Source organism: Ceratotherium simum, chromosome 14 (assembly GCF_057802395.1).
Source record: "Ceratotherium simum simum isolate JZ-2026a chromosome 14, ASM5780239v1, whole genome shotgun sequence".
In the NCBI taxonomy this organism is placed as follows: domain Eukaryota; kingdom Metazoa; phylum Chordata; class Mammalia; order Perissodactyla; family Rhinocerotidae; genus Ceratotherium; species Ceratotherium simum.
In genome coordinates, this window is record NC_141913.1 from 54,923,715 (window position 1) to 54,950,462 (window position 26,748).

The following is a 26,748-nucleotide window of genomic DNA, read 5'->3' on the forward strand; positions in this document are numbered from 1 at the left end:
CCATTTATAATATAAAAGGATTAGATTACAATCTTATCTCTCTTAAGTCTGTTTAAACTCTAAAATTCTATGTTTCTATAACTATGAATAACTTACAATAAAATGAAAAAACACTTTGTGGAAGATGAGTCTTAGCCTTCCTCTTTGCCTGCACAGAGAACTATTCACGGCGCAAACAACCAAAAGATAAATAGTAAAAATAATTACATATGCTTTCAATTAATTTATTTTAGAAAACCAAAGGTTTACAATTGGTGCCTTAAGGCAAGGTATCATGAATTCAACAAGTTAGTAACACAGACTTTCAAAAACCTTTATAGATTAGTCCAATGTAGAAAATTATTTTTTGCCCACTCTTGGACTCACTTTCAGAAAAAATATATATTTATAAAAATAAAATGGCAAACCTAATCCCACCAATTAATTGATAATCTTAACACCCCACACTGGTTTATTTGAACAATTTTTGCATAATAGCTGAGTGATTTTTCCTAACCTACCTCCATATCATATGAATCAATCATGAAAACTATTTAAATTACTTTGCAAAACCCAAACCAAAAAAGCCCCTGAAACAAAACACAAGAAACATCAACAACAAAAAACCCCTAAACAAAAAAAATATAGCTAATTGTTTAACTACTCATATAGACCCTTCCTTCAACCTCTAGACATTTGGCTCTTAATGTTATTTCTAAATCAAATACCAGCAAGCATTGTGTGTGAAGAAAACAAAAATTCCAGGTCTAATCCACCTCAAATAAGTTTCAGACAGCAGTAGCTACAGAAATATTGATGTACACAATGAAACAAACAAAAAGGATTGCAAGCTATAATGGAGTGCGCATAGCTTAATAAAAATGTACTTTCTCTCTTTAAAATATCTTTAAATATTGTCTGAGCACCAGATTCAGCAACAGCAAGCATCTAGGACTTTGAATTTTAGTAGTTAGAAACAGAACTTTATCACAACTGAAAGAGAAGGCAAAATTCCAACTCACTAAAATTCCAACTCAATCCTCCCCTATTGATATGTGATCATAGTAAGATTCATCACTAAATTAGGATGATATTGATGTTCTTCTATTAGATTCATTAAGAAACCTCCCTTTATTCTGAAGTAACTTTCCCTGAAATGAAAACAGCATTCCTAGTGAGGTCTGATATCACACTGAAGGGAAAAGCATACTAGTGAGCAAAAATTTTAAATACGTTTTGTGAGGAGTCTGACAATATCCTAAAGTAGAGACAAGTAAAAAGCAAAATTTTAATACAAAAAGGAAGAAATAAAATTATTCACTTAAACCATCTACACATTTTGTTTTCCATTGAAAACTCAAATAGAATATGGGGCAACAGTACAGAGCTGTGAAAAAGGTAACAGAGACCTAGGCATTAGTTTACAGACAAGAAAATCTCAGAATACGAACATCACTGGACTTTGTGGATACATACTGAGTTTTACTCTTTTTCTTTTTCTTCCCCTCTTCGGGTCTTTCATTTATAGGCCATGCTTGACAGAAGACAAAAACATGCAGATGATGGACATCTGACAGCAATAAACATGAAGGAAAAAGCCATGACATGTCTACCCCCATGTCCTCCCGTCACTGGCAGTAGCCGAGTTTTAACCTCCTCACTAGACGGAGACTCAAGTGCAGCATCTGTACTCACCAAGCTTCTCATGCTGCACAACAAGCTTCACCACTGGGAACATTAATATTTATCTTCCAAAAGAATCCCTCATCACTCTCTGGAGAAGAATCTACTTGTTACATTAACAGCATTTATCTCCAATTTCCATTTAAGAACATTTCATTCTAGTATTTCCTGAAATTCCACTGCATAGTGCTTCATTATTTAAAATAATAATAATGGGGTGCCAAATATTAAAAGTACTTATTATATATTAAAAGAGTACATGGATACAATAAAACCATCACTATAACTCCTTAGTACGTAAGATAGAAGAGTTTCAGTTTAGTTGTGATCACCTTGGCACCAGAAATAACCAAAGGCTGCCCTTGGGGACCAAAGACCTTAAACAACTCAGTATCAGGACCATGAATTACATATTTTTAAAGTGATTAAAGATTTTTAAATGTTTAATAAAATCTTTTACACTGGGTAACTCAGTAACTCAATGAATAATCACCCAAATAAAAGTCACTTAATAAAAATCCTAAACTTAGCTAAAATGAAGGTTTCAAAAATAAGCTAATCTACAATAAACATACCATATTATTACTTAAAAAAAAATACCAATCTTTATACATTACTTGGGCTAGAATTCTTGTTATTTCATTATGGAGAGAAGATGAGAGGTCACTGGCTCAAATGGCTGAAAGAATTGAGGGGATGGAGAAGCTAACTGGCAGATCTCTTTAATCACTGGACATGAATTTTGTTGACAGGCTGATTACGTCACTTATTACTCATTATGAACACAGACATGCCCATAATATTACATAACAGATGTATGTCAATAAATTTCATACATATGTATGTAGGTGTGTGTATATATATATACACACATACACACACAGATCATAAGTTACCATATAATAAACATAAAAATATGGTACATATTAGTTTTTAAAAAGCAGCAGGAGCTTTCTTATCACAGGAAATTTTCAGAGGAAATCCCAATATATAAAATATGGAGGAACAAAGGAGGCTGTTCCGGCTAAAGCAGGGCAGGAGTAACAGAGACCATTCCCTTCCTGCAGCGACCACTGAGACACCTGCCAACAGTGTCTGGGGCCCGTCTGAAGTCCCCGCTCCAGGCAAATCCTGTGTATGTTGCAGAGATTAAACACAAGACTATTTTTTCCCCACTATATAGGCCCATATGAAAATTTTACAATGCAACTGAGTATAAAGTTAAAAAGTAACATTTCCTCTCCTTTAAAAATAACAACAAAATAAAATCGCTATGCTATACAAAACCAAATTATTTTTAATCTCATAATCTTAATCTGATCTGTGGAAAAAGTGATTAGTTTTCCTTAAAGTGCCTAAATTTTAAAGACTTAATTTTGTCCATATAAATATTCAAAATATATGAGGAGAATGGATGGTAGGAAGTGGAGGTATTATTTTTCTCTACCAAACATGTATCTTCTACCTGACTGACCAACTTAAATATTCTGCCCAAGAATCTTAATTTTGTCACAGAATATTCAGATAGAGAAACATGCAAATAGAACTGATCTGTTATTAAACATCTATAAGGTAAACTTGGATGGCATGTTTTGATTTTGTTTGTCTGCTTCACACAAACATTTCATCTCTTTGCTCCAAACATCTCCCCATTTGTGGAAGGACTACTTTAATCCATGCAGTTGAGATTACCAAAATACAAATAACATGTTCTCTTCTGTAAAGAACATGATTAAATGTCTAAATTCAATAAATAGACTTTCATAATTGGAAATCCTATCAAATATTTTATATTAGTGAGTTTCAGTCTGTCTTCTTTTCTAATACATCTTTGGGTTCTTGCACTGTAGGCACTGGAGAGTCCTCACTCTTTGGCTCCTCTTGTTCTTTGCTCTCTTCTATCAGTTCTTGGCTTTCCATTTCACTTTTGGATACTTCATATCGTTCTTCTATGTACCCTCCATCTGCGTCAGCTGTGTAGATTCCATAGCACATGATACTGATGACACCCAGTGGCAGGCCAAAGAGAAAGCAGCCCATAAGTGGAGAGCTCTTGAATATAGACTGTGGAAAGACAATTACAACTCAGTTCCCCTCAGATGTATTCTGATATAAAAAGCATGAACAAATCTAAAACCACTACAGATTTCTTCCTCTTGCTGCCATCCAATCTGCTTTCAGTTCTAATGAATCAGTATCAATATTTCTGCAGTGACTACCATGTTAAAGACACTGTAAGGGAAATTTTATATGTGTGTGCGTGTGTGTGTGTGTGTATATGTGTAACCAGCTAACAGCAGCAAATATTCTATAACCTGATCTAAAGACATTTCTTTTTCTCACATTATCCACAAAGGTTTCTTTGAGACGGCTTCTATGTGCCCAAGAGCTTTAGAGTTGTATCCTGGGCTACAGGAATGTGCTCACTGAGAAGGTTGGTTATTTACCATAAAGAAGGTGTACACATATTTTCTTCACATGATATTTCAAAAATTTTTTACTTATCTGGTTAGTATTAAAGCCATATTAACTTAATAATTTCCCTCAGTTTATTATATACCATCTCCTCAGCTCCCAGAAAAGTAAAAGCAATTTTACTGAATAGGTTTTTCAACTATAATATATCCTATGGGTTGTGACCATAATTCTTGAGAACTATATAGACAAATTCAGAAGAGAGCAAGGACACTTTGGATTGAGATACTGGAAGAAGGCTTCACAGAATAAAGGTGTTTTGAGGCGGAAATTTAAGCATGAGCTAGAATGAGGCATGCTCAGGCACAGTGTGAGCACGAGCAGGAAGCACCAGCGAAGCTTACGCTGTATTCAGACTAAGGAGGAGAATGTATTTGAGATGGACAGAGTATTCTGATGAGCATCGCTGGAAAAGGGAAGGCAAATGATCAAATGATGATTTTAGTAATATTAATTGTGTAGTAGTGTACAGAATGGACTGGAAACAGGGCAAGAGGAAGTGAGGAAACTGAGTGGAAGCCAGAGCAGCAGACAGACGTAATGGGATAAGGGCCAATCCATGTTGGTGGCAACAGGAAAATAAAGAAAGGTCGCAGATAAATTGAAGGATGCATGGAATAAGTCAAAGATTATTAGAATTTATTTCTCACCAATAGAAGAAGGTTAGCCCTATTTCGACGACTGCTTTTGGTCATAATGAATAAAAATACCCATGGAGTAGCTCAAAATAGACAACTGCAACTAAATTTAAGGCTCAAACAAGTTTGGGAAAGCTGCTGTCAGGCTGATTAAGAGTTAAAGCTGGGATCGTTAAGAAAGATTTCTTAGAGCTCTAAGCAAGAAGGGTTCAGATCCACGGACTGAAAAGGGCAGAAAGAAGACTCTAAAAAACATTTTAAGCCACACTATCAAGTTCGCTGATTCTGAATTCCAGTTAACTCACCAATCAGACAGAAATGAATAACTAGCAAAACAATTTCCACCCGATGAATATATTTTCTTAATGTAAATATGGACTAGTTTTTATCTTGCAAATTAAAGGATTTTTACCTAATCCTTTGAAATCCAGATTTTACCTTAGTTAGACATAAAGAACCCATATACACTCAATTATCAATGACACTAAACAAACTGTCACAACTTACCACTATAGTAGATTTGGCATCAAATACTATTCTTTTCAATCTCTGCAAAATGCTATCACCTCCTTGGGCCTTAAATTTAACAGGAAAAAACAATGAAATTGTTATTTCAGTACTATTACTTCATTTTTCTGTCATATACTCTTACAGTTGCAGGTCAAGGGTTGACTAAAAAAGATTTCATAACGCACCTGCAAGAGCCACGTAGTAAATATTAACTGTTTTTCCCGTCCCCCCCCCCTTCCTTCTGCTTTCTCGTGTGATGCTGTCTGATTGTCCTCTGAAGAATCCACCCTCCCTATTCACAATCCCAGCAGCTTGGCTAGGCTGACCCCCCCGAGTCCAGGTCTGTCCCCTTTCTGAATTTAGCTGAGGTTGTTAAACTAAAGTTGCCTCAGGACATCTTTGCTATGGTGTAAGGAGAGTCCCTGAGAATGAATCTCAAAGGGCAAAAGTGTTGAAGGGCAGAGAAAGAAAAAATCCTGACGAAAATCAACAAATCCTTGCTTTGAGCCATCCCTGAAGTCTCGGTCATTCCTTAAATTTCCAAGCTACATGAGCCAGTAAGATCTGTGGTTGAACAGTCTGAGTTGGGTTTCATTAACTTACGGATAGAAAGGGGCTCACTCACACAGGTGTGTTTCATTTCAACAAGTGTTATTTTCACAAATATAAAATTCCCACTACATGATTGAGTGTTTCCAAAGAAGAAATACTTGTTATTCTGCGAGCCAACTTTCAAATAAAGTTTGTGTAAAGCTGAAACAAAAGTCTCACAAAATAATAAACTTCATGAAAGCATGTAAGTCTCATCTTTTCTTCTGTATTTTATTCCAGTCTATTGAATTCAGATGTGTGCTGGTCGCAACCTGCTGAAGTGACTTCATGACCCTCTAATATGGGTTGCAACCCACAGTGTGAAAAACACGGCAGTAAGATTTATAGAAAAAAGACAAAGTTAAAACCATCCATTCATTATTTCTGAGAAATACTTTACAGGATTATAAAGTATTTTGGTATAGTTGTATACCAAAAGTATATTTGGAACTCTCCACTGGGGCTCTGATTTTCAATACATTTCCTTATCTCTTAAAGAAACTATGGTCTTATTCACAGGTTTTCTTAGAAAACCAATCTGAATAACTTACCCCAATTGTACTATGGAGCCCAGAAAGGTACTAAGAGCCAGGAAAGTTCACTGTCCGGATATCTCTGTACCTGCAGATCTCTTAGCATCCTGGGTGCCCTGACGCTAAATGCCAAGAGCACCTCCCAATCACTGTAACAACCCCAAACGCCCTCCAAATAACTCTCAAAGGGACATTTCGACCATGAGCAGCTTCTGCCACAAAAGAACCTACTATGCCTTGGAGAATGCGATTCTGTCTATAATGTGTGAGAAGCAAGGAACGGAGGCCTGCTCCCTCACCCCAGATGATGGCGACTCTTCCTTTCAGAATCAGAAGAGAACTCATTTCTCTTCTACCTCCTCCCATCATCCCCTTGAAATGGAAGGGAACAACTTACTTGTACTGTGCCATCCAAAATGTTATTAATAAACTGGACCATGTCTTCGGCATTCTTAATTGGTCTATCTAGTAAAAAGTACTGTTGGTTTGAAGTATTCAGTACAACCACAGTTGGGACTTTCAATTCACTGACAATAGAAAAACAAATCAAAATACACATTAAACACAGAGTTAACAAATATTTTGATATTAATTTATATCTAAGTAACTATAATTATAAAAGGAGGGAGCTATTTAACAGCTTTGCCTCCTTTTGCCTGCATGAAGAATATTTCAAATTGTGCATCCATTTAAAAAATAGTTAAATAAGGATTATATGAAAAACATTCTAATGTACAATATTAGATAGCTGAGTATTCACCATTAAAATTAAGGATAATAATTATTATGTATGAAGTATCAATTTCTGGGCTATATTATTCCTTGCCACAGATTTATTTTAAATACATCAGTGTTAGTCACATACACCCACCCCCGTCAAATGGCACTCAGGTACCTAGACAGGGAAGAGAATGGTCTCTGGAGTCACACTGCTGTGTGTTTATTTATAATAAATGCTTATTTATTATAAAAATTAAATGAGAAAATTCAAGTTAAATATTCAGCACAGTACCTTATACGTAATACACATTCAGTAAGCACTATTCCACATTCTCTGAACTCCCACTATCCCCCTATATATTCTACCCCATCCTCAGGAAGTGATTCAGTGATATACTAGACATAATTCAGTCTGCAGATGGAAAACCATAATATTACCAATATATGTCATTTAATTGAAATAATTTTAATTTTTTTTCTTTCAAGGATAGGTTTTTGTGTAATCATAAAAGGAGGGTGCTTAATTTCGTATGCCACCTACACATCAGTTTATGGTTATTTGTATGTCTATATGAAAGTATTGTCCAAAAGCACAAAACTCTACAGCAGAAACAATTTACACCACTATATTACCAGCACATGAGTAACTGAGTCCACTAGATTGCATCATTGTTCATAATTCTCGATCCCTCCGCATGCCACACCCTTTCCCCACTGAGGCAAACCGTGCTCATCTGACCCCTAATGTTGAGTTCAGCCATGGGACTTGGTCAACAGGAAGGTAACAGAAGTGACAGAGCAGAGGTCTGAAATGTGTATGCATGGCTGGGCTTGCCTTCTTGTGTCCCTGTGATTGCCATGCGAAGAACATCCCCCAGGAAATATCCTTCCAGGGTCAAGAACGTGGAAGACATGTGGAGTAGACCTAAACCTAACTGGCAGTTTGGAGCCACAGTGAGCTGCGCCCAGCCAAGGTCAGCCAAGCCCAGACAAGTGAGAGAGAATAAATGATTACTGTTTTAAGCGACTAGGTATCAGGCTTGTTTACTATCCAGTATTATTATTAGGCAGTAGTTAACTGTATAATAAATAAAATCTTAGCTTCTTTCTTGTTCATAAAAACACAACAGGCACTTTTTGATTTATAGCAGTTTAGTTGTTAGTTTTCATAATGCGTGAGTAGAGTAGCAAAAAAATTCTATTTTTATAGACTGAATCAGAACCTGGCCTTGCTATAAAAATACATCTAATGAAAAAGTTAAATACACAGTTGAACTAGAAACTACTTGTTCTGAAATAATTCAATTTGAATAATGATGGAAAATAACATCTCATCCATTTTCCTCTTAATTATACTCAAAAAAACCCAATACAAAATAACTTAATAAACCAAAAGTCTGATAGTACTCTTTTTATTTCGAGAAAAAGTAAAAAACATACCAATGCTGCAGTGTAATTATCTTATATAACATCATGTATTTGCCTTAAGTTAACAATATTTTAGGCATCAATACCCATTAAATTCCACGAATTTATCTGTTAATATTAATGTTATAGTAGTTAAGAGCTTTTGGAGTAAGAGAGATCTGGATTTGAGGACTGGATCTCTTTAACTTACTTGCTGGGCATCCTCTGGCATATTATTTAACTTTCTTGAGTTTCTTCTAAGAAATTTCAATTTCCTCATCTATATAAAACGGAGATAATAATAGTACTTACACCTTACTGAGTTACTGAAAAAGTCAGAAAATACACATTGACCACTTAGTCCAGTGTTGGTCACAGGGTAAGTGCTCAATAAGGACTTTCAATTATTATTATACAACCATCATTATACGCCTTCTATCTTCTCTCAAAAAAAGCAAAAACAAAATATGAATTTTAAAAAAAACCCAAACAATAAGGGGTTGATGGTAGAGACTATTGTTGTTCTCGGACCGTAATTGTAGCTCAAAATTTCTATCTCACAATGCACATTAGAAATAATACTCATGAAGGAATGTCCATCCATCTCCAGATACTCTGAATATTATCCTGAATCAAGGATTTTTTTATTTGACCCAATTGCTTTGGCCTCTTGCAAACAATGTTTTACTGAGTCACTATATTGGCTTGCCTCAAAGGACATTATAAGAAATGACTGTATGAAAGTCCCCACTACATAAACTGTAAAAATCCTACTAAAAATATACTTCTATGATAGAGTGTCCCCCTTTACGAGATTATATAGCATAGCAGTTTCTCTTAGGTTTCTATAATGTCAACCATACTCCTATAAGAAAGTTATTTTATAGGCAATGGGAAGTGTATAAATAATGTTTTTCCACTTTGTTTTGAGTATTAAAAAATTTTCAAGTACCTTTAATAATTGTATAGATCCTTTATTTTATTTTGCTTTGTCTTGATTTTTTTCATTATATATTATATCTGGTACTTTACATCTTCTCTAAAACCTCTCAAATTGTTATTGGAATAAGAGGGATAATAAATTGAACATAAATGAATAAAGGAATGCTACTTTATAATTTCAGGCTTTAACTGAAAATTATGACTGTTACTTTGGGTTTGTGAATTTTGTTTTTATTTCCCCAGTGTTCTTTCTTCAAAAATGGAAGACACTAATTTAACCTAAACCACTACAACAATGAAAGAAGGCATTTGCTACACCTATGCTACTAAACAAAGCTAGAGAAGACCCAAACACAGCACACTGTTGCTAACTGGAACTGGGCCCTCACTGTGGCTGGACACGTTCATCTGCCACGACTGAGCTCTCCCCACCTTCTCATCAGGGGCTATTCTAAGGCTCCACCACTCTCCTAAGACCCACCGTCCTACCACCTCCTGTGTTTGCTCTTAGGCTCAGCCTGAAATAACCTCTCTGCATTCTTCATTCAGCTAACTTCTCATTCTTTAGAACTTCTCTTAATAACTGCCTCCTCCGGCAAGCGTTTTCTGATCCCTTCCGCCTTAGCGAGCACTGGGGTGGGGGTCTCCAGAGCTCTCTACCGCACAGACCTCTTCACACAGTTCTGTAATCATCACGTTGTCTTACCAAGCAGACTATCAGCATTTGAAGACAGGGACTCTAATTGACTCATATTTTCCATCAACAGTGCTAAACAGTGTATAATACAGAGTAAATACTCAGTAAACGTCCACTGCATAGAGTGGGCTCTTATTTGAAATTTATTAATTTAGTTTAGGTATGGTAAATGTTTTCTAACATCAACTTTCTGAAGTGACAAATCAGATCTTTACATCATAAACATAATCGATGAAATTATTTTAAAATTGTATATTTTTCCTGTGAAGTTATTTCTGTTAAATTCTTCTAGAATAGCAATTAATTCTTGAAGGGTAAAATTTTCTACTTAAGTTACATTTATTCATTAAAATTGAACTTAAAATGCATATTAAACAGAGACTACAAAATTGACAAATTTTTGAATGATGTCTTTTCAAAATACTATAAACTATTAACACTGAATTGAAAGATAAATTTTTTTTAGTATAGAACAATATTAAAGCTCAGTAGGTTTCAAATATAGATTTAAAAGCTAAAGTAAAATATTTAATGTGAGAATGTCTGCATCATCATATACCAAAGGTTTGCTTTTTTCAGCTATTAGTCCTTCCGTCTATCTCTCAGAAACAGAAATTTAAAAGTTGATAGCAAAATCACTTAATCATTTAGCACTTTACTTACTCCATCAGCAAGGTATTTATATAGTCATTTCCATCCATATGGCCAAACTGAAAATCCCTAACCAACAACAGCAACCAAGAAAAAAAAAAGAAGTAAATACAAAGAACTGAACTTTAGGGCTTGTTAAGCATGTAAACGCTATAAACATTTAACATATACATCACATACAATAAATGTAGAAAAAAATGTCAATTCTACTGGCTTTTGAGATACAAATACACATGAGTAGATTTAAGTAAATTCTAAGACATTTCTACTTTGTTTATATATACTTAAAATGCAGGCCAATATAAGCTTTTCTAATTAAAATATTTTAAGAAAAGTTACCCATTTACTCTAAAAAAGGACTAATTAGAAGATGCTCATACTATGTAACAGGAGAAATATAAATATATATCACTGATACATCATTAGAAGACTCAGAATAAAAATGGAATAATAATTAAATAATATAACAAATTTATACTGATTGTCTCATAGCAACAACAAACAGAATGATTTAGCACACAGCAAAAAATCACTTATTTTTTACATTCTGTTATTCTTTGAGTTCCTATTACAATCATCTGTCCATATCTGACTTGTGATTGCTCATTTACCTTTATCTCAAATGTGTATGTGCATATTTTCTTACCACAAACTTATCCCAAACCCTATCAAGAAGCAGGTATGATACCAATTATAAAGAAAATACACATATTTTTTTTTTTACTTGTAGGACATTTACCAACAAATTTCAAGGCCAGACAATTCATACTGAAATGCAACATGCTATAACTCACTTCAGCTCCTTTATTTACCTTTAGAAGTATGAAATACTACTACTTTTGGTTTACTATATTACAAAACATAAAGATAAAGGAATCTTCCAGAAAGCAAGCACCTACCTGTGGAACTGGTCTCTGTAATCTCTAGCAACTTCCTGAATAATTGACTTCAATCTGTGGAAGAACAAACACATGAAAATTTCATCTCTTCACTTGAAAAATACAATTATTCAATTACAATATCTGCTGTCCTACTTAATACTGCAGGAAAAGTAAGATATCATATTTATCTGAAGCCATGTATAGTCTGAATTAGATGATATTTGAAGCTTAAAACTATTTCAAGGCATCATACCTCATGTGTTCCATTGATGTGTTTTTCTCATCAATAACTGCAATGGCCACAAGCTTCCCTGAAATTAAGGAGGACACATCTAGATTCAATAATCCTCATTATATAAGCTTTTCAATTATTACTGTAGCTGCAAAGAGGGAAGTAGTAAATACTGTTTCTAGAATTTAATTCCTATTACCCTACATGTTACACTCAGTAGGGTGAACCAGTGAACTAGGTGACTCCAAGAGATAAGCTCCCTCCCACCTCCCATCTCCAAAATGTAAATAATAGTAAATATTTAACAATTCATATATTCAAATTGTATTTTTTTCACACAACTCACAAACCAACTAAAATCAGTATTTTGTCAAAAGCTAAAGCCAAAAGGAATAAGTCGATAAAAGAAATTCACTATTAATGACTGTAGCTCTAAGACAACAGCATATAACCATAGGAAAATTATTTTTATATTGCTATGCCCCTTGGTAGCATGGGTCACTACTTGCCAGTAACAATACACAATATAAAATTGACTCCAATTCACTTAACCCTAAATAGAACATAAATCATATTCATCTCTGATATCCTCCAGGAAGGCAGCACGACGTAATAACTAGAGCACTGGTATTGGAGTCAGAAAACCAGTTCTAATCCCGGGAGAACAATGGAGAAGCACCATCATTTATTAGCTGTGTGACTTCACCTCAGTAAACTTCAACTTATTTTAGAAATGAATATTTATTTCAAAGTTAGTGGGCGCGTTGGATGAGATTACATGCACAAAAACACTGGGACAGATTCCGGCTCAGAAATATAAATGTAAGACTGAATTAACAATCTTTCAGTATCATCCCCACATCTAAATGCTTCTTCTCTAATTCCATCCTGCTCAAACACATCTTCAAATTCTACACAATCTTGACTCTTCTTTTAACTCTCAACTGAAAACATTAGTTCATAATGATTATTTCCTCTCGAGAAATATTATTTCATCTATGTTCAGTGTTTTATTTTCATTGTGCTTCTTTCGTTTTCAAGTGCTTTATGCGCTTTTTCCAAAATGCCTACAACACGCAGAGCACCTTCCCACAGGCAGTTTCTCACGTATTAATTTCACAATTACTGAGCGCCAAGCAACGTCCCTAGCACTGGGCTAGTTTCTGAGCATACAGTGATGAGCACACGCAACACAGCTCTGCACTTGGGGAAAGCACGGGCTAGTAGGGAAGACAATCACACCAACAGATGTACGGTTAACAATCAGGAGCGCTCTGAAGGGAAGGAACGTGGTGTTACAGAAGCGTAGTACAGAGTCAACTAATGTAGCTGAGGGAGGCAGTAAAAGAATTTCCTAAGGATGCAACATGTGGTCTGAGCTTGACAGATGAATCTAAATTAACTACACGTGTCCAGGCAAAGAAAAGAGAACACAGACGTGTGTTCTGATGCATGGTGCACAGCCTTTTGAAGAAACTGAAAGGTCAGTGTGGCTGGAGAAGGGAGAGGGCGGGGAAAGACTGGAGTGGGACGAGACTGGAGATTCAGACAGGAGTCGGAAGAGGCAGGAAGCTGAGGTCACCAGAACTGCTGAGAAAGACAAGAAACGTCTGAAGCCGCTGAGAGCCGCGAGTCGGCTGTGGTGCTCTTACGGTAAGTGGCCCAGGTGGGACAACGCGCGGGGGCACAGCTGACACCTAACAAAGGCAATGATGTTGGACACAAAAGGAATGCTGCCATAGCCAACTGCTTTCCAAATTCATCTGGGAGAAGAAACTGTCTGAATAGAGCCAAAGGTGCCTATTTTAATTACCTCGACATCACGCTGACTCCTATGATTACTGCAGTGCAAGCTAAACTACCGAATTCCTACATTTTACCCCTTTCACCTTCACACGGGCCTGAAAACCCACAATCTTTGACAGTATCCACGTCAACTTCCCACACTGGGCTAATGCACACCTCCCTCTGCTAAGGAGAAGCCAAGGCAGAACCATCAGCAGACACAGCACACAAAAAGCTGGCTCAGGAACCAGAACAAGTATCCTAAGAGTCACAAAGCAACAGGAGGACATGTTCAAATATTTCTAATTTGTATTCTTAAACAGATTGAAGATCAGGAAATCACGAAGAGGAAACTCTATGCCCAATACTTCTCATTTAAAAAAACTGAGCCTTGAGTAAAGTTTTCTCATTCTTTTAATCTAAAACTATACTTCCATCCTACTTATCATAAAGTTGTGAATGGAAAAAAATGTGACAACAGTATCCATGATTTATTTCTCATTTGTAATTCATTATAAATTTATACAACACTCCCTCCTAAAACTTATATGGTTAGCTTCTTATCATTTTTGTAGTTTCCATCTGAGACCATACAGTTAGCTTCTTACAGCTTTCGTTTTTGCATCTATATTTATATTTGCTTTGCCTGTCATTTTCAATCATGTAACTTTGAGAAACCATGCCAATTTGATGCCCATTTTTTCCTCACAAGTAAAAGTGGGCCTTACAAGGTTGTGATAAGCTGTATTCCAACTCCTATTACAAAACCAGCCTCCTGAGTACAGCTTCTTGGTTGGTTATTTTCTCTCATTTCCTTATTATTCAGGCTCTGTTTGCTCTGTCACGATCAGTTGTATTAGTAAACCCTCTCTAGTTAATCTTTGATCCACATACAAAGGTATGTTCTTTGGTAATATTAATCTATATTCTCATAAAGCAGAACTGGCATTCAGGTTGGAAAGAAGGAATAAAACTATGAAACACAGCTTAAAATTCATTTCCTACAGAATCAGATTTAAGCAATCAACAAGGAAAAATTCTGTAGTGATGGAGAGTTGTATATATGCTTGTTACCGGTGTCTCCCAGTTCATACAAGAGGAAGCCATCCATAGTAAGATAATTCTGAAATCTCTCTCTGTTGATCCAAGATGACAGATCACCATCTTCGTACTCTTAGAAACAAAACAAAGTTGGTAAATTTTAGTGTAAATATGCCTTAAAATGTTTATAATGTTCTAATGTAGCAATATGTATAAAATGCCTGACGTAGGATCATAATCTTAAATTCACAAATTTTCTTTTTAGGAATCTAATCTAAGCAAACAATCAGATGTAAAAAAGGATTAATGCACAAAGCAATTCTTCACTACAGCAACATTAAAAATAGCAAAAGATAAATAAATAAAAATAAAGGGAATAATTGAAATATTCTAAACAGAAAATAATTTAAATAATCATAGTATATATCGGAGAAGATTTATAGATTAAAAGTTTTGTAATAATTAAGTGGTAAAGCAGATTACAAAATAATACTACAGCATGACTATAACTTTGTAAAAAGTAAAGTCTGAAAAAAACTGAGAAAATGATAAAACGAAGGCGTATATACTCCTACTAAATGGTTATCGTGGGTTGATAGCCTTGGATGATGGCAGTACAGGTAACTTTTTATCACAATTTCTTTGCTCTTCTCTATTTTATGACATTTCTACCTCAGTTTACAACACTTTCTCATATGTAAAACTAATACAAACACACATATAAAGCCACAGTATTTTAGCCTTTTTCCAACATCAAATACTTCTTTTGCTAAGCAGATAGAAAACATCTATAACATCCCAGAGAAATATTATGTCTTGATTAGAAATATAATTCTGAAGTAATTCTGAAAAATTATTACAACTTCATGAAAAAGAAGCTGATGTAAACGCCTACCAATATGTCTGGTTGAAGACGGATTTTACTGATTTCTTGAAAGATGTGCTTTTTCTGTCACTTGCATTGCTAAACAAAACATTTTCAAGTTACCACACCTATAAAGTAAGTGATATAATGCAAATCTGAAAGTATTTATGGATTTGGATTTACAAATTAGAAAAATAAACATAAAACCAGAAGTTGATTACTGGGCCACACTCTCCATTCCAGGTCAAAAGCCTATTTTGTAAAGACTGCACAAAGTTGATAAATCTGAAACTCACTGGAAGATAAACTATCCTCCTGAGCCCCTACCCCGATGTTTCTAAACTTATTAACTATTAAATATTAGAATAAGGGTTCAAAGGAAACTCTTTGTTTTATCTGAAGCCTTCAGGCAGGTTCTAAATACTGATGACCGCATGTTAGAAAATGTTGGGCTTTACAATAGCTGTAGATACTTAACGCATTACTCCTGTGTTTCTTATGCACAGGGGGCCACATTTGAGGAGGGTCACTTTCTTAGCCCACTTAAAGAAATACATTTAAGTCTAAACAGATATGTATGATCAGACTTTTTCCAAAAAGAAACCAAGCGGCTCTCTGAGTTGTTAAGAGACTCAGAATAGAACTAGAACCTGAGATTTGAAGGCTGAAGCTTGATTATACCACTATTTTAACTTGGCAAAAAAAAAATCTCTTTAATCCTATTTACTTGTAAAATAGTAAGAATACTGATCTCAAAAGATTGTTGTAATGATCAAATAAGACAACATACACTAAGTGCTTATCACACACAGAGCGCAGCAATCAAAGAGCAGGTGGCTGGAATCGGTGCAGGTGCACTACTTTCCTTCTCCTGTTTTCACATATGCAACTGCCTCTCAACTTCCTTTTCAAGCCCAATGTCTAATACAGACATTTAATAAATACTCAATGAATGAATGAGCGAATGAATGAGCAAATGAATGAATCTGCAATTTAATTATACATCTATCTCCTTATCTAACATTCTTAGTTACCTCCTTTGTAATCTCAGGATATTAATCTATCTGCCTTACCACCTACCTCATAAATTACAGTGAGGACAAAGTGAAAATATCAAGTTAAGTACATAGATGGTACCTGCTGTATAAAAACTAACACATAAATGGTTTATATACTACAGCAAGGAATAAAATTCAGTCCTCACGAGGACTGAATTTAAGATAATGAAGGTACAAGATTTTAGAAATGCTTAGTCTTCACAACAAGACTGTCAAAACAATTAAAATGTTCCTTTTACTAAAACTAAACAATCAAAATATCCCTTTTATTAGATCTTATATTCGAGTTATTTAAGCAACTCAAAACCTACAGCTCTCAAGTAATTCTAGCTTCTCTTCTGATATAAAGTAACAACACTCTAGAAAGTCTCTTCAGTGAATAAAACAGTCCACATCCGTGCTCTCTAACATGGTAACCAGAAGCCACACAAGGCCACCGAGTATTTGAAATGTAGCTAGTGAGAATGAGAAAGTGAATGTTTTGCTTTATTAAACTGTAATTTAGAATGCTATCAGGACAGCTCTTAGGCGAGACTTTGCACTCACTTTCGCTTTTGAGTGGTTGTGTGGCGGCCAACGATATTGAGTTTCACTATTTTTCTTAAAATTTAAAACATCTCCTGGTGCCCCTGTGAGTTTCCTCCACTGTCTTAAGGGACCTCAGAGCACGGTCTGGGAAGTGTAGGAGGAGGTATTTGATCATGCCAAGGAATTATTGTTAATTTTGGTAAGTGTTGTAAGAGCATGTGGCTGTCTAAAACAAAAAAGTCCACGTTTTCTAAGAGATGATGCATAATGAAGCATGGAGACGAAATGCCACTAGGATTTGCCTTGAAATACTACAACAAAGAAAAAAACCTGTTGAAGCAAACGTGGTAAGACCTTGCTAATTTGTCTAACTTGGCTGATGGGTATGTATGTAGGGTTTTATTATTTTAGCATTCTCCTCACAATGGTGTATGTTTGATATAATAAAAACATTTTAAAAATACATCAAGTATTTGCTTCAATGAAGAAATGCTGAATAGCAGGTGAGTGGTTACTTGTCAGGGAGGGAGGGCTGGAGCTAGGGAAAAACACGCTGGGCGCGTTTCCACTATGGAAGATGTCTTATTTCTTTACCTTTCTGTGTGCCTGAAGTGTTAGGTCTTTCTTTAAATTAATTTAGAGTATTTTAAAATAATGTATAAAAATTGCATAGGGTTCACTTCTGAAAAAGGCAAATGACCTGATAAAAAATAAATAAATTCAGGGGCCAGCCCGGTGTTGTAGTGGTTAAGCACATGCGTTCTGCTTCAGAGGCCCGGGATTCGCAGGTTGAATCCCAGGCGCGCACCGATGCACTGCTTGCCAAGCCATGCTGTGGCGGCGTCCCACATACAGTAGAGGAAGACAGGCATGGATGTTAGCCCAGGGCCAGTCTTCCCCAGCAAAAAGAGGGGAATTGGTAACAGATGTTAGCTCAGGGCTAATCTTCCTCATAAAACAAAAAAAATTCATTGTAGGCAAAACCCAGAATGAAAGAACACTGGATGGAAAAATTAAAGTTGAAGGGTAAGAAAAGGTCATCAGTGTTTCAACTAACGGGAACCGTAAGCAGTAGCTACATTTACTAAATCTTTCAGCAACAGTTAAATCCTATGATAAACACAGCCTTTTAATTTTAAGATATTTTATATGAGTTAAAACTTTGGAACTTACCATCATAAACAAAGTAAGTTTCATCTTTGAAAACAAGCACAGCGGGCATCTCTTTCAGTGTCACATACTGAAAAACAAGAAGTGTAAATAACTTTAATTATCATTTAAAAAATTTCAGTTGGTAGCTATGATGTCAAAGTATTGAAGGATATGAGGAAATAAACACAACAATAACAAAATTGCTACAAACAGTTAAAAAGAGCACAGTCAATCTCAAGCTCATGCAAGGACTGGGTTTGATATCTCTTTATACATCCTCTGGACGTGCCCTGTTTGCTGTGGTGAAAACCATGGAATATTCTTAGAGTTGATAACAGACCTAAAGACATCACGGGGAGTAACGGACAAGAGGCACTCTGAGCGGCAGAAGAGCAGGGGCTAAGGTATCCGTCAGCATGAGTAGGTTCGAGTTCTTCCCTCGCCACTCCTGGGCTGTGTGACGATGAGTCCATAGCTTTACCTGGACAGTCGGCTTGGTCCTCTGTAAAGCAAGGACACTGAGCCCCCACCTCACAGGGAGTTAGGAGAGTTGGGTTTGTTAACATATGTGAGAGCAGGCTTACACTATAAACTGCTTTACAAATGGGAACTCATAACGGTAATTAGTAATAAGGGATTCATTCAGGAGGCACCTGCTTCTTACACCTGTGTTGCAATTACTTCAAAATAGTAAGATTATTGTAGAGAAATCACTATCAGAGCAGAGAAGATAGTTTGGGTAAGCCACATAGAATTATTACATGAGTGTGGTAATACCGAAAGTAACAACAAATAAATAAATCAGTAGATAACTAATAAATAAAAATAATAACAATAAAATAAAAATAAAGACAGTGTCCTGGAAAGATTAAAAAGGGGAGGAGGCATATCTCAGGCAGCACAGAACGATCTGGTTATCCTACTAGTAAAAAAATGATACAGCACCATCAACGTAACTATTTTAAGGGCAGTGGTAAAGCTCTTAGGGGGGGCTCCATCACCAAGTATGCCTCTATTCACTTGCTCTTGGCAACTCATCCACAAAGGTGCTTTGGAAGGATTTTTTAACATTCAGCATCTCTCTCTTTCAAGGACATCCCTGAGTGGGCCATACTATAATATTACTAAATAGTTGAAACCTGGCAGCCATCTATTTCTACATATTCTGAATCCCTCCTCCTCTTTCCTGGTGTTCCTTTAAACTCACTATCTTATAGTACAGTTATTTGTCTACACGCCAATCTTCTCCATTCATCTTTCAAGGACATCCCTGAGTGGGCCATACTATAATATTACCAAAGAGTTGAAACCTGGCAGCCATCTATTTCTACATATTCTGAATCCCTCCTCCTCTTTCCTGTTGTTCCTTTAAACTCACTATCTTATAGTACAGTTATTTGTCTACACGCCAATCTTCTCCATTCATCTTTAAGTATCCTGAAGTCAGAAAGTCTCTTATTTTTATCTTCATATTCCCTTATTACACTTAGTGGGGTTTTCATAAATACTAGTGGTACAGCTAAGGAAGTTTTGTGTGACCAAACATTAAAATTCAAAATATGAGAACATAAAATCACGGGCTTTGCCTTTATTTGAGAATTCTCTATGAGAGTAAAAATCCGAAATAACTCCGAAATAACTATTACTCCCCCTAGCAGACTTCTGCAATCACATACTCAGAACTAAAAAAGAGATGACAAGTATTGATATTTGCCGAAATAATTAAAGAATGCTTAAAGAAACTAGTTGAGAAGGCTAATAATAATAAAAATAATACATAATATCCAAGAAGTATGCCCATGTAGCAGATGCAGTTTGTGCTCACCCAGACCTCCTAGGTTCTAGGGATTTTGATCTAAGACATCCCATCGTTATATGAGGACTGAGATGGTGTCAGATGGAGTCAGGGCCCAGAATGCAGCAAACCCTCTGGTGCACTCCAAATGAAACTGCTTGGAAAGCTTTGCAGACGAGAGTCCAGTATATATACTGATCTCTAATACTAAAACGTGGTCCACTGGACTTAGGAGATAAAAGCGTATTAAAAGTTATAGTTCTAGTCCATTCTAGGCCTTTGTATCACATTAAGATATCCTAAGACATTCCAGAATAGTGGTTCATAACCTTTTGGGGCACTGTTTGAGACTCTGATGGCAAGTATGGCTCTTCTTCCATTCCCTCCCCATCAAGAGTAAATGCATACACATAAAATACTGCAAAATAACTTCTTAGACAAACTAAGTAAACCTACATCAGTTTAGGCTGAGCAGGAATTGTCTGCAGTTCCCCAAGGTGTTGAAAATCATTTCAGAATACATATTTATAAGATAAACATCTATGTATATTTGCAGGAAGTATTAAACACATACTCTAGGGAATCATGTAATCTTCTTAAAATATTTAAACATTAAAAAATATTAAACAAAAAAGTAATAAATGTGTAATATGACATATCTTTGTGAAAAAAAATTGTTTAAAGTTTTATAACTTATAGTGATTAAAGGGACAAAGCTCCCTTGATTTATTTCATGTTGCCCTTCAGCTACTGCCAAATTTTTCGGGTCTCCTTCTCAGTAAAACTTTTCTAAAGAGAAGTCTATACTTGTGGCCTCCAATTTCCTACCCGCATTCTCTCAAATAACACCAGTGAAGCACTTTTCCCTATCATGCTCAAACTGTTTCTCTTAAAACTACCACCAACCTCCATGTGGACAAATATTGTGGTTACCGTCGCCTTCTCATCTTGATCACCTTGCAAGAATCTTGTACAACTAGACACTCCTTTTGTAAACACTTTTTTCTCTTGGCTTCCCACTTGTTGTGTTTTCCTACTTCTCATTTTCCTTTGCTATCTTTAGGTCCTGGCCTTCTTATTTTCCTTATAAATTTGTATTCCGTGTCTAAGAAGTTTCTTTATGCAGCTTCAACTCTAGACCTCTATATCCAACTGCATATTTGTACTTGGATGCTTGTACTTGGATGTCTAATATGCTGAATCAAATTAAAATGAACAATTCAAAACTCTTGATCATGCCCTCATTCCCCAACTTGCTCCTTTCGCAATATTTCCAAGGTCATGAGTAATACCACCACCTACCCAGCTATTCAAACAAAAACCTAGGAGTCATCCTTGATTCATCCCTTTTCCTTCATATCAGCGAGTTCAAACAGTTCTGTCTCCAAACACAATAATTCTTTCACTTCTCCCCAATTCTCTTACTAACCTCCAAGCTCAAACTTCCTAGATTACTTCAAGAGTTCAACTGATCTCTCTGGATCCACTCTCATCCCTATCCAATTCATTCTGTGCTTAGCAGAGAGCAATGTCCTTAAAAAGAACATGAGACCAAGTTCTTCACCAACTTCAGCCTACCACACGCAAGACCACGACCTGCAAGGCCTCCACTGGCCTCTGGCTACCTCCTACCTCCTTTCTCACTGTGTTACAGCCACAATGGCCTACTACTCCATTCCTCAAATATACCAGGCATGTTCTCACCTTGGGCATCTGTCCATTTCTGGTCTACTCTGGCCCAGATCTTTCCACAGCTCCTTCATGTTATGCAAGTCCCAGTTCAAATATTTTCTTCTCAGACAGACATTTCTTAATCAACCAAGCCAGAGCAGCCATCCCATCTCTAAATGTCCCTACTATCACATTACTCCTTTATTTTTTTATAGCAGTTATGATATCCTGTTTATTGATTTGTTTACTGATGATCACTATCTCGATCTGAGGACCCAATAGAAGACCTCCCCTGCAACACTAAAATTCAGTCCACTTCCTCCACCCATGAGAATGTAAGCTCCATCCTACCAGGATCCTGATGATCTTGCTTGTCATCAATTATCCAGGACTTAAAACCGTGCATGGAAAGTGATTAGAGGATAAGAAGTAGTTGTTTAATTTATATATATATATTTTTTTTATTAATATATATTATACATATTATTATATATTACTTAATCTACTATTTATAAACCAATTTAAGGGTTTGAGGTATCACTTCTCACTACTGCTATTATTATTACTTTTTTTTTATTTATTTATTTTTTGGTGAGTAAGATTAGCCCTGAGCTAACATCCATTGCCAATCCTCCTCTTTTTGCTGAGGAAGATTGGCCCTGGGCTAACATCTGTGCCCACCTTTCTCTACTTTATATGGGACATCGCCACAGCATGGCTCGATGAGCAGTGTGTCAGTCCATGCCTGGGATCCAAACCTGTGAACCCTGGGACACCAAAGTGGAGCAGACGAACTTAACCGCTACGCCACCAGGCCGGCCCCACTACTGCTATTATTTTAAAGAGAAAAAAAGCACTAATGTAATAATCATAATCCCTAAATGCTATGAATCTAGTGATAGCTGCTTATTAACGATAAGCAATCTGGTGCCAGCAGTAAAGAGTTAACAAGTTTACTGTTTCCAGACATATCACAGTAAATAAATCAGATAGATAAAATCAAGAAATAATTTAAAAAATGAAATTTAAGTCATTAAAATCCAATTTTAAATGTTACCTCGGGAACCACTTCTTCTGAGGCAGAAAAGAAGTATGTATACACAATTAATTCTGAAGCAGCATCTATGTATTTCTCCTGTGAAGACAAAAAGAAAAAAGGTAACTTCTAAGTATTAATTAAGATCAAGTCGCTCCTCATTAAACATTCAGAGCAAGTAGTATTATCACTAAGTAGTGTCATCATAATTTGCTACCTTGAGTCCTTTTATGTGGAAAGATGGAACATAAGCAAATGAAATAAACTGCTTCTAAGGCAAAAGACCACTGTAACTAGGTGCTTTTATACTCCTTCAAGTTAAATTCATTAAGTATGATATAAGCTCGATTCATATTTATTAACTTAATTTGATGATTATAGGAATAGATATGCGATATACACACACACACACCTAAGACAATGACCTTTTGCCTTCAAAAAGTCTACACTCAAATTGCATTTTGCAGTCTCAAAAACTTAAAATGCTAAAAAAGCCATATAAAATTTAAATAACCAGGTCAATAACAGCAGAAATACTAAGAAATACTAAAGCAGGCAACATCTATCGACTTTTTACTCACTTCTGTTTCATGAAAGCAAACACTATAGAGGGTATATAAGAAAGTATTTTTTTAATAAAAATACTTAAATTGAACTAAAGTATTTCCAATAAGAGTAAAGTAATTTTGAGGTTTTGGTGAAGTTTTAGCTATAGATAAAATTAAATTTCGATACACTTGTGTTTGTGGATTAAAAAATAAAATAATGGGGCTGGCCCCATGGCGTAGTGGGTAAGTCCGGCATGCTCCGCTTCAGCAGCCCGGGGTTCATGGGTTCAGATCCTGGGCATGGACCTAAACCACTCCTCAAGACATGCTATGGTGGCAACCCACATACAAAATAGAGGAAGACTGGCACAGATATTAGCTCAGAGCTAGTTTTCCTCAAGCAAAAAAAGAGGAAGATTAGCAACAGATGTTAGCTCAGAGCAAATCTTCCTCACTAAAAAATAAAAAAAAAATAAAAATCATCTGATACCTTCAAAGGTGACTCTCCACCTATATAAACGAAAAATACACGATGTCTCTTCCGCACATGTTCAAACATTTGCTGACTTGGAAGTGGCCGAATTAGAGCCCTGTTTGAAAATAAAACAAACAAAAAACCAACTTGCATTTAAACTAAAGACAGTAAACAATTTACTCCTATTTATATGATAGCCTATCATGTCTAAAGTTATAAAGTTTTAATGTCATATTAACTGTATTTTAAGTGTATTACTCAATACAAATAAATCTAATAAAACTCTAGCCCATGACCACTATTATATCTATATAATAAAAATATAGTACCCACAATGTAATCTATCACTTTAAAAAATGTTTCAAATACATTCCTTTAGAGAGTATCATCTTAGCCAATATTTTGACAGGCAAAAACAGAACTATAATCCATTCAGAGTCCTCAGATCAAAACAAAACAATCCACATGAGAATTATTTTTTTCTTCCTTTCAAAAGATCATTCACATAAACACACTAGGAAGTACTATCCCAGGAGTTTATAATACTATGTTAAGAATATGTATGTCTTATTCTGTCCATTTAAATGCTATATAGTTTTAAAATACCCTACAGAGGTTAAAATCTAAAATGTTTCATAAGTATGCTATTCTTCTCAGGAAAAATAAAATGGAAAATGATAGTCATAATAGTACATAAGAACCTCATAAAGAGAAAACAAATCTCTACTAAGAGTTTTATTATCAAGCATATTTTAAAGCCAAATAGACTGAGAAATGAAGTACATCAAAGGTCACTATAAAACATACCAGTTACACAATATTATTAAAAAACTAACAGAGGAGGCAGTCTTCTTTTAAATGTGGTCTGCGGTATCAGATTTTTACTCCACCAAAATTGCAAAAAGAACAAAACATACTTTGCCAAGGCAAACGTATTTTCAAAATGCACAATTCTCTAGATGCATTGCATCACTCCACCGTAGCCTCTATTTCAATACTTCAGTAATTAACAGGTCTGTGATGCAACTCCAGAACTGACTCTTGAAACTTCATTTGCAACAGAGTCACCCCTAGTTACATCAGGAGGGCCCTTCTTAAGCTTAAACTAAAACTCATTAAAAATTGCCAAAACATAAAGACTAATCTAGGTCATGGAGAATAAAGTACATCCTACTAGCAATCCTCTCATATAAAGTTATCTCAAAATTTATTTGTTCATCAAGCAAATAAAGAAAATGAAATATGCAATCAATGAGAAAATACAGTAAAAATTATGTTAATAAGCTTTGCAAACTTTAATATATAAAGATTATTCCTATCCTGTGCCTTTTCTCAAATAATTTAAGCCATATAGTATCATGCCACCCAATAAATCCACCCCAATATTTCAATTTAAAGCTATTTAAAGCAATCAATATAATATATCCTGTCAAACTCATAAGAAAGTGCCTGTACTTTCAAAGTCAATATAGGTTAATCTATCTGGATAAATGTTCTCTTCAGGAAGTTCCACAGAATCACACTATACAATCATAAGCACCAACTTTCTTTAGATCCCAGCAAGACATATATTAAAACACAAAATCACCAAATTCAAACCAACAGAAAATGCTTATGGAAGAATTTCTGTCTCCTTATCAGTAAAACCTCAGAGATCTGTAATTCAAATAGATCTCTGGGTTCTAATTATGTCACATTCTAAGCAAAACGTGCAATAATACCTCACAATCAGCATAAAGTAGCACGTGATAGATCAGGACAAGTATTTTAGCTGTATCTAAAAAGCATTTTCCAGTATCATAGGCTAGGGATTAAAGCCCAAGTCTACTCAGAACAATAATATTGTGGGGTTTCTCTTAAAACTCTGCAATTACGTAACATGAAAAATTAACTGATGTAAACAAGGCAGTACAGAACCAAAATTATAATAAAATAAAAATTAAGATTCACAAAGTTGTTAGAAGTAATCATATTTTGAAAATGTATTAAAAATCCATGAGGAAAAATATTCTTCTATACGCTAAATGAATTTAAATGAGGGGTTAACAAGTATATAATACAAATCATGGTCCCTTTTGTTTCTTTAAAGGATCTCTTTGCATATGCTATATAACCCTATCTTTTCTCATAACCTAAATAAAATCTGTCTGTTTATTTATTTAAGTCCCTAAAAATATGCACATTCAATATGGTCTATTAAAATACATTTTCAAATATTAATATTATATAGTAAAGGCTTTTCTTAGTAAGAACTTACCCAGATACTCTGTGAGCAAACTCAATAATATCATCTTTAGTTCGTGGTCCTCTATAATTATATGCCAAGTCCCCCTTTAATCTTAAAAAAAAAAAAAAAAGAAATATAAAACCCTTGGATTATTGCAACTGTTTTAATATTTAATGCTAACCACTCTCTATTGTTACATAAAATTACAGTATATAATTAATGCAGAGGAGTTTTAGAAACAGCATAACCATGTAAAATACAGTAGGCAAGTGGCTTCAAGGGACCAACAACTTAAAATATAAAGAAAAGGTTATACTTTATTAAAATTACACGAAATAAGTTCACTCTCTATAGTCATGCGCTGCATAATGACGTTTCAGTCAACAACGGACCACAGAGACAATGGTGGTCCCACAAAATTAGTATTATATAGCCTAGATGTGTAGCAGGCTATAGCATCTAGGTTGTGTAAGTACATTTGTCACACAATGACAAAATCGCCTAATGATGCAGTTCTTAGAATGTATCCCTGTTGTTAGGTGACGCATGACTGCATTTGATATTTGCATTGTGTCTATGCCTTCTAAAAATGGAATAATCTGCACATTCACAGTCAAGAGCTTGTCAA

General features: G+C 35.3%; 1 protein-coding gene across 2 annotated transcripts in view; it reads right to left on the minus strand.

Annotated features, from left to right (window-relative positions):
* Positions 1–208: 208 nt before the first annotated feature.
* The window catches only part of TMX3 (thioredoxin related transmembrane protein 3), a 44,003-nt gene continuing 17,463 nt past the window's right edge, over positions 209–26,748 (minus strand). For both annotated transcript variants that reach the window (XM_004422627.3, XM_087439326.1), the window contains 11 exons: positions 26,151–26,231; positions 23,909–24,008; positions 22,892–22,969; positions 18,390–18,456; positions 14,799–14,897; positions 11,961–12,018; positions 11,726–11,779; positions 10,839–10,895; positions 6,807–6,936; positions 5,283–5,351; positions 209–3,726 (listed from right to left, as the gene is read on the minus strand). In XM_004422627.3, the coding sequence (XP_004422684.1) occupies positions 3,466–3,726; positions 5,283–5,351; positions 6,807–6,936; positions 10,839–10,895; positions 11,726–11,779; positions 11,961–12,018; positions 14,799–14,897; positions 18,390–18,456; positions 22,892–22,969; positions 23,909–24,008; positions 26,151–26,231 (1,054 nt within the window). In that variant the 3' untranslated portion in view covers positions 209–3,465. The remainder of the gene's footprint in view (positions 3,727–5,282; positions 5,352–6,806; positions 6,937–10,838; positions 10,896–11,725; positions 11,780–11,960; positions 12,019–14,798; positions 14,898–18,389; positions 18,457–22,891; positions 22,970–23,908; positions 24,009–26,150; positions 26,232–26,748) is intronic.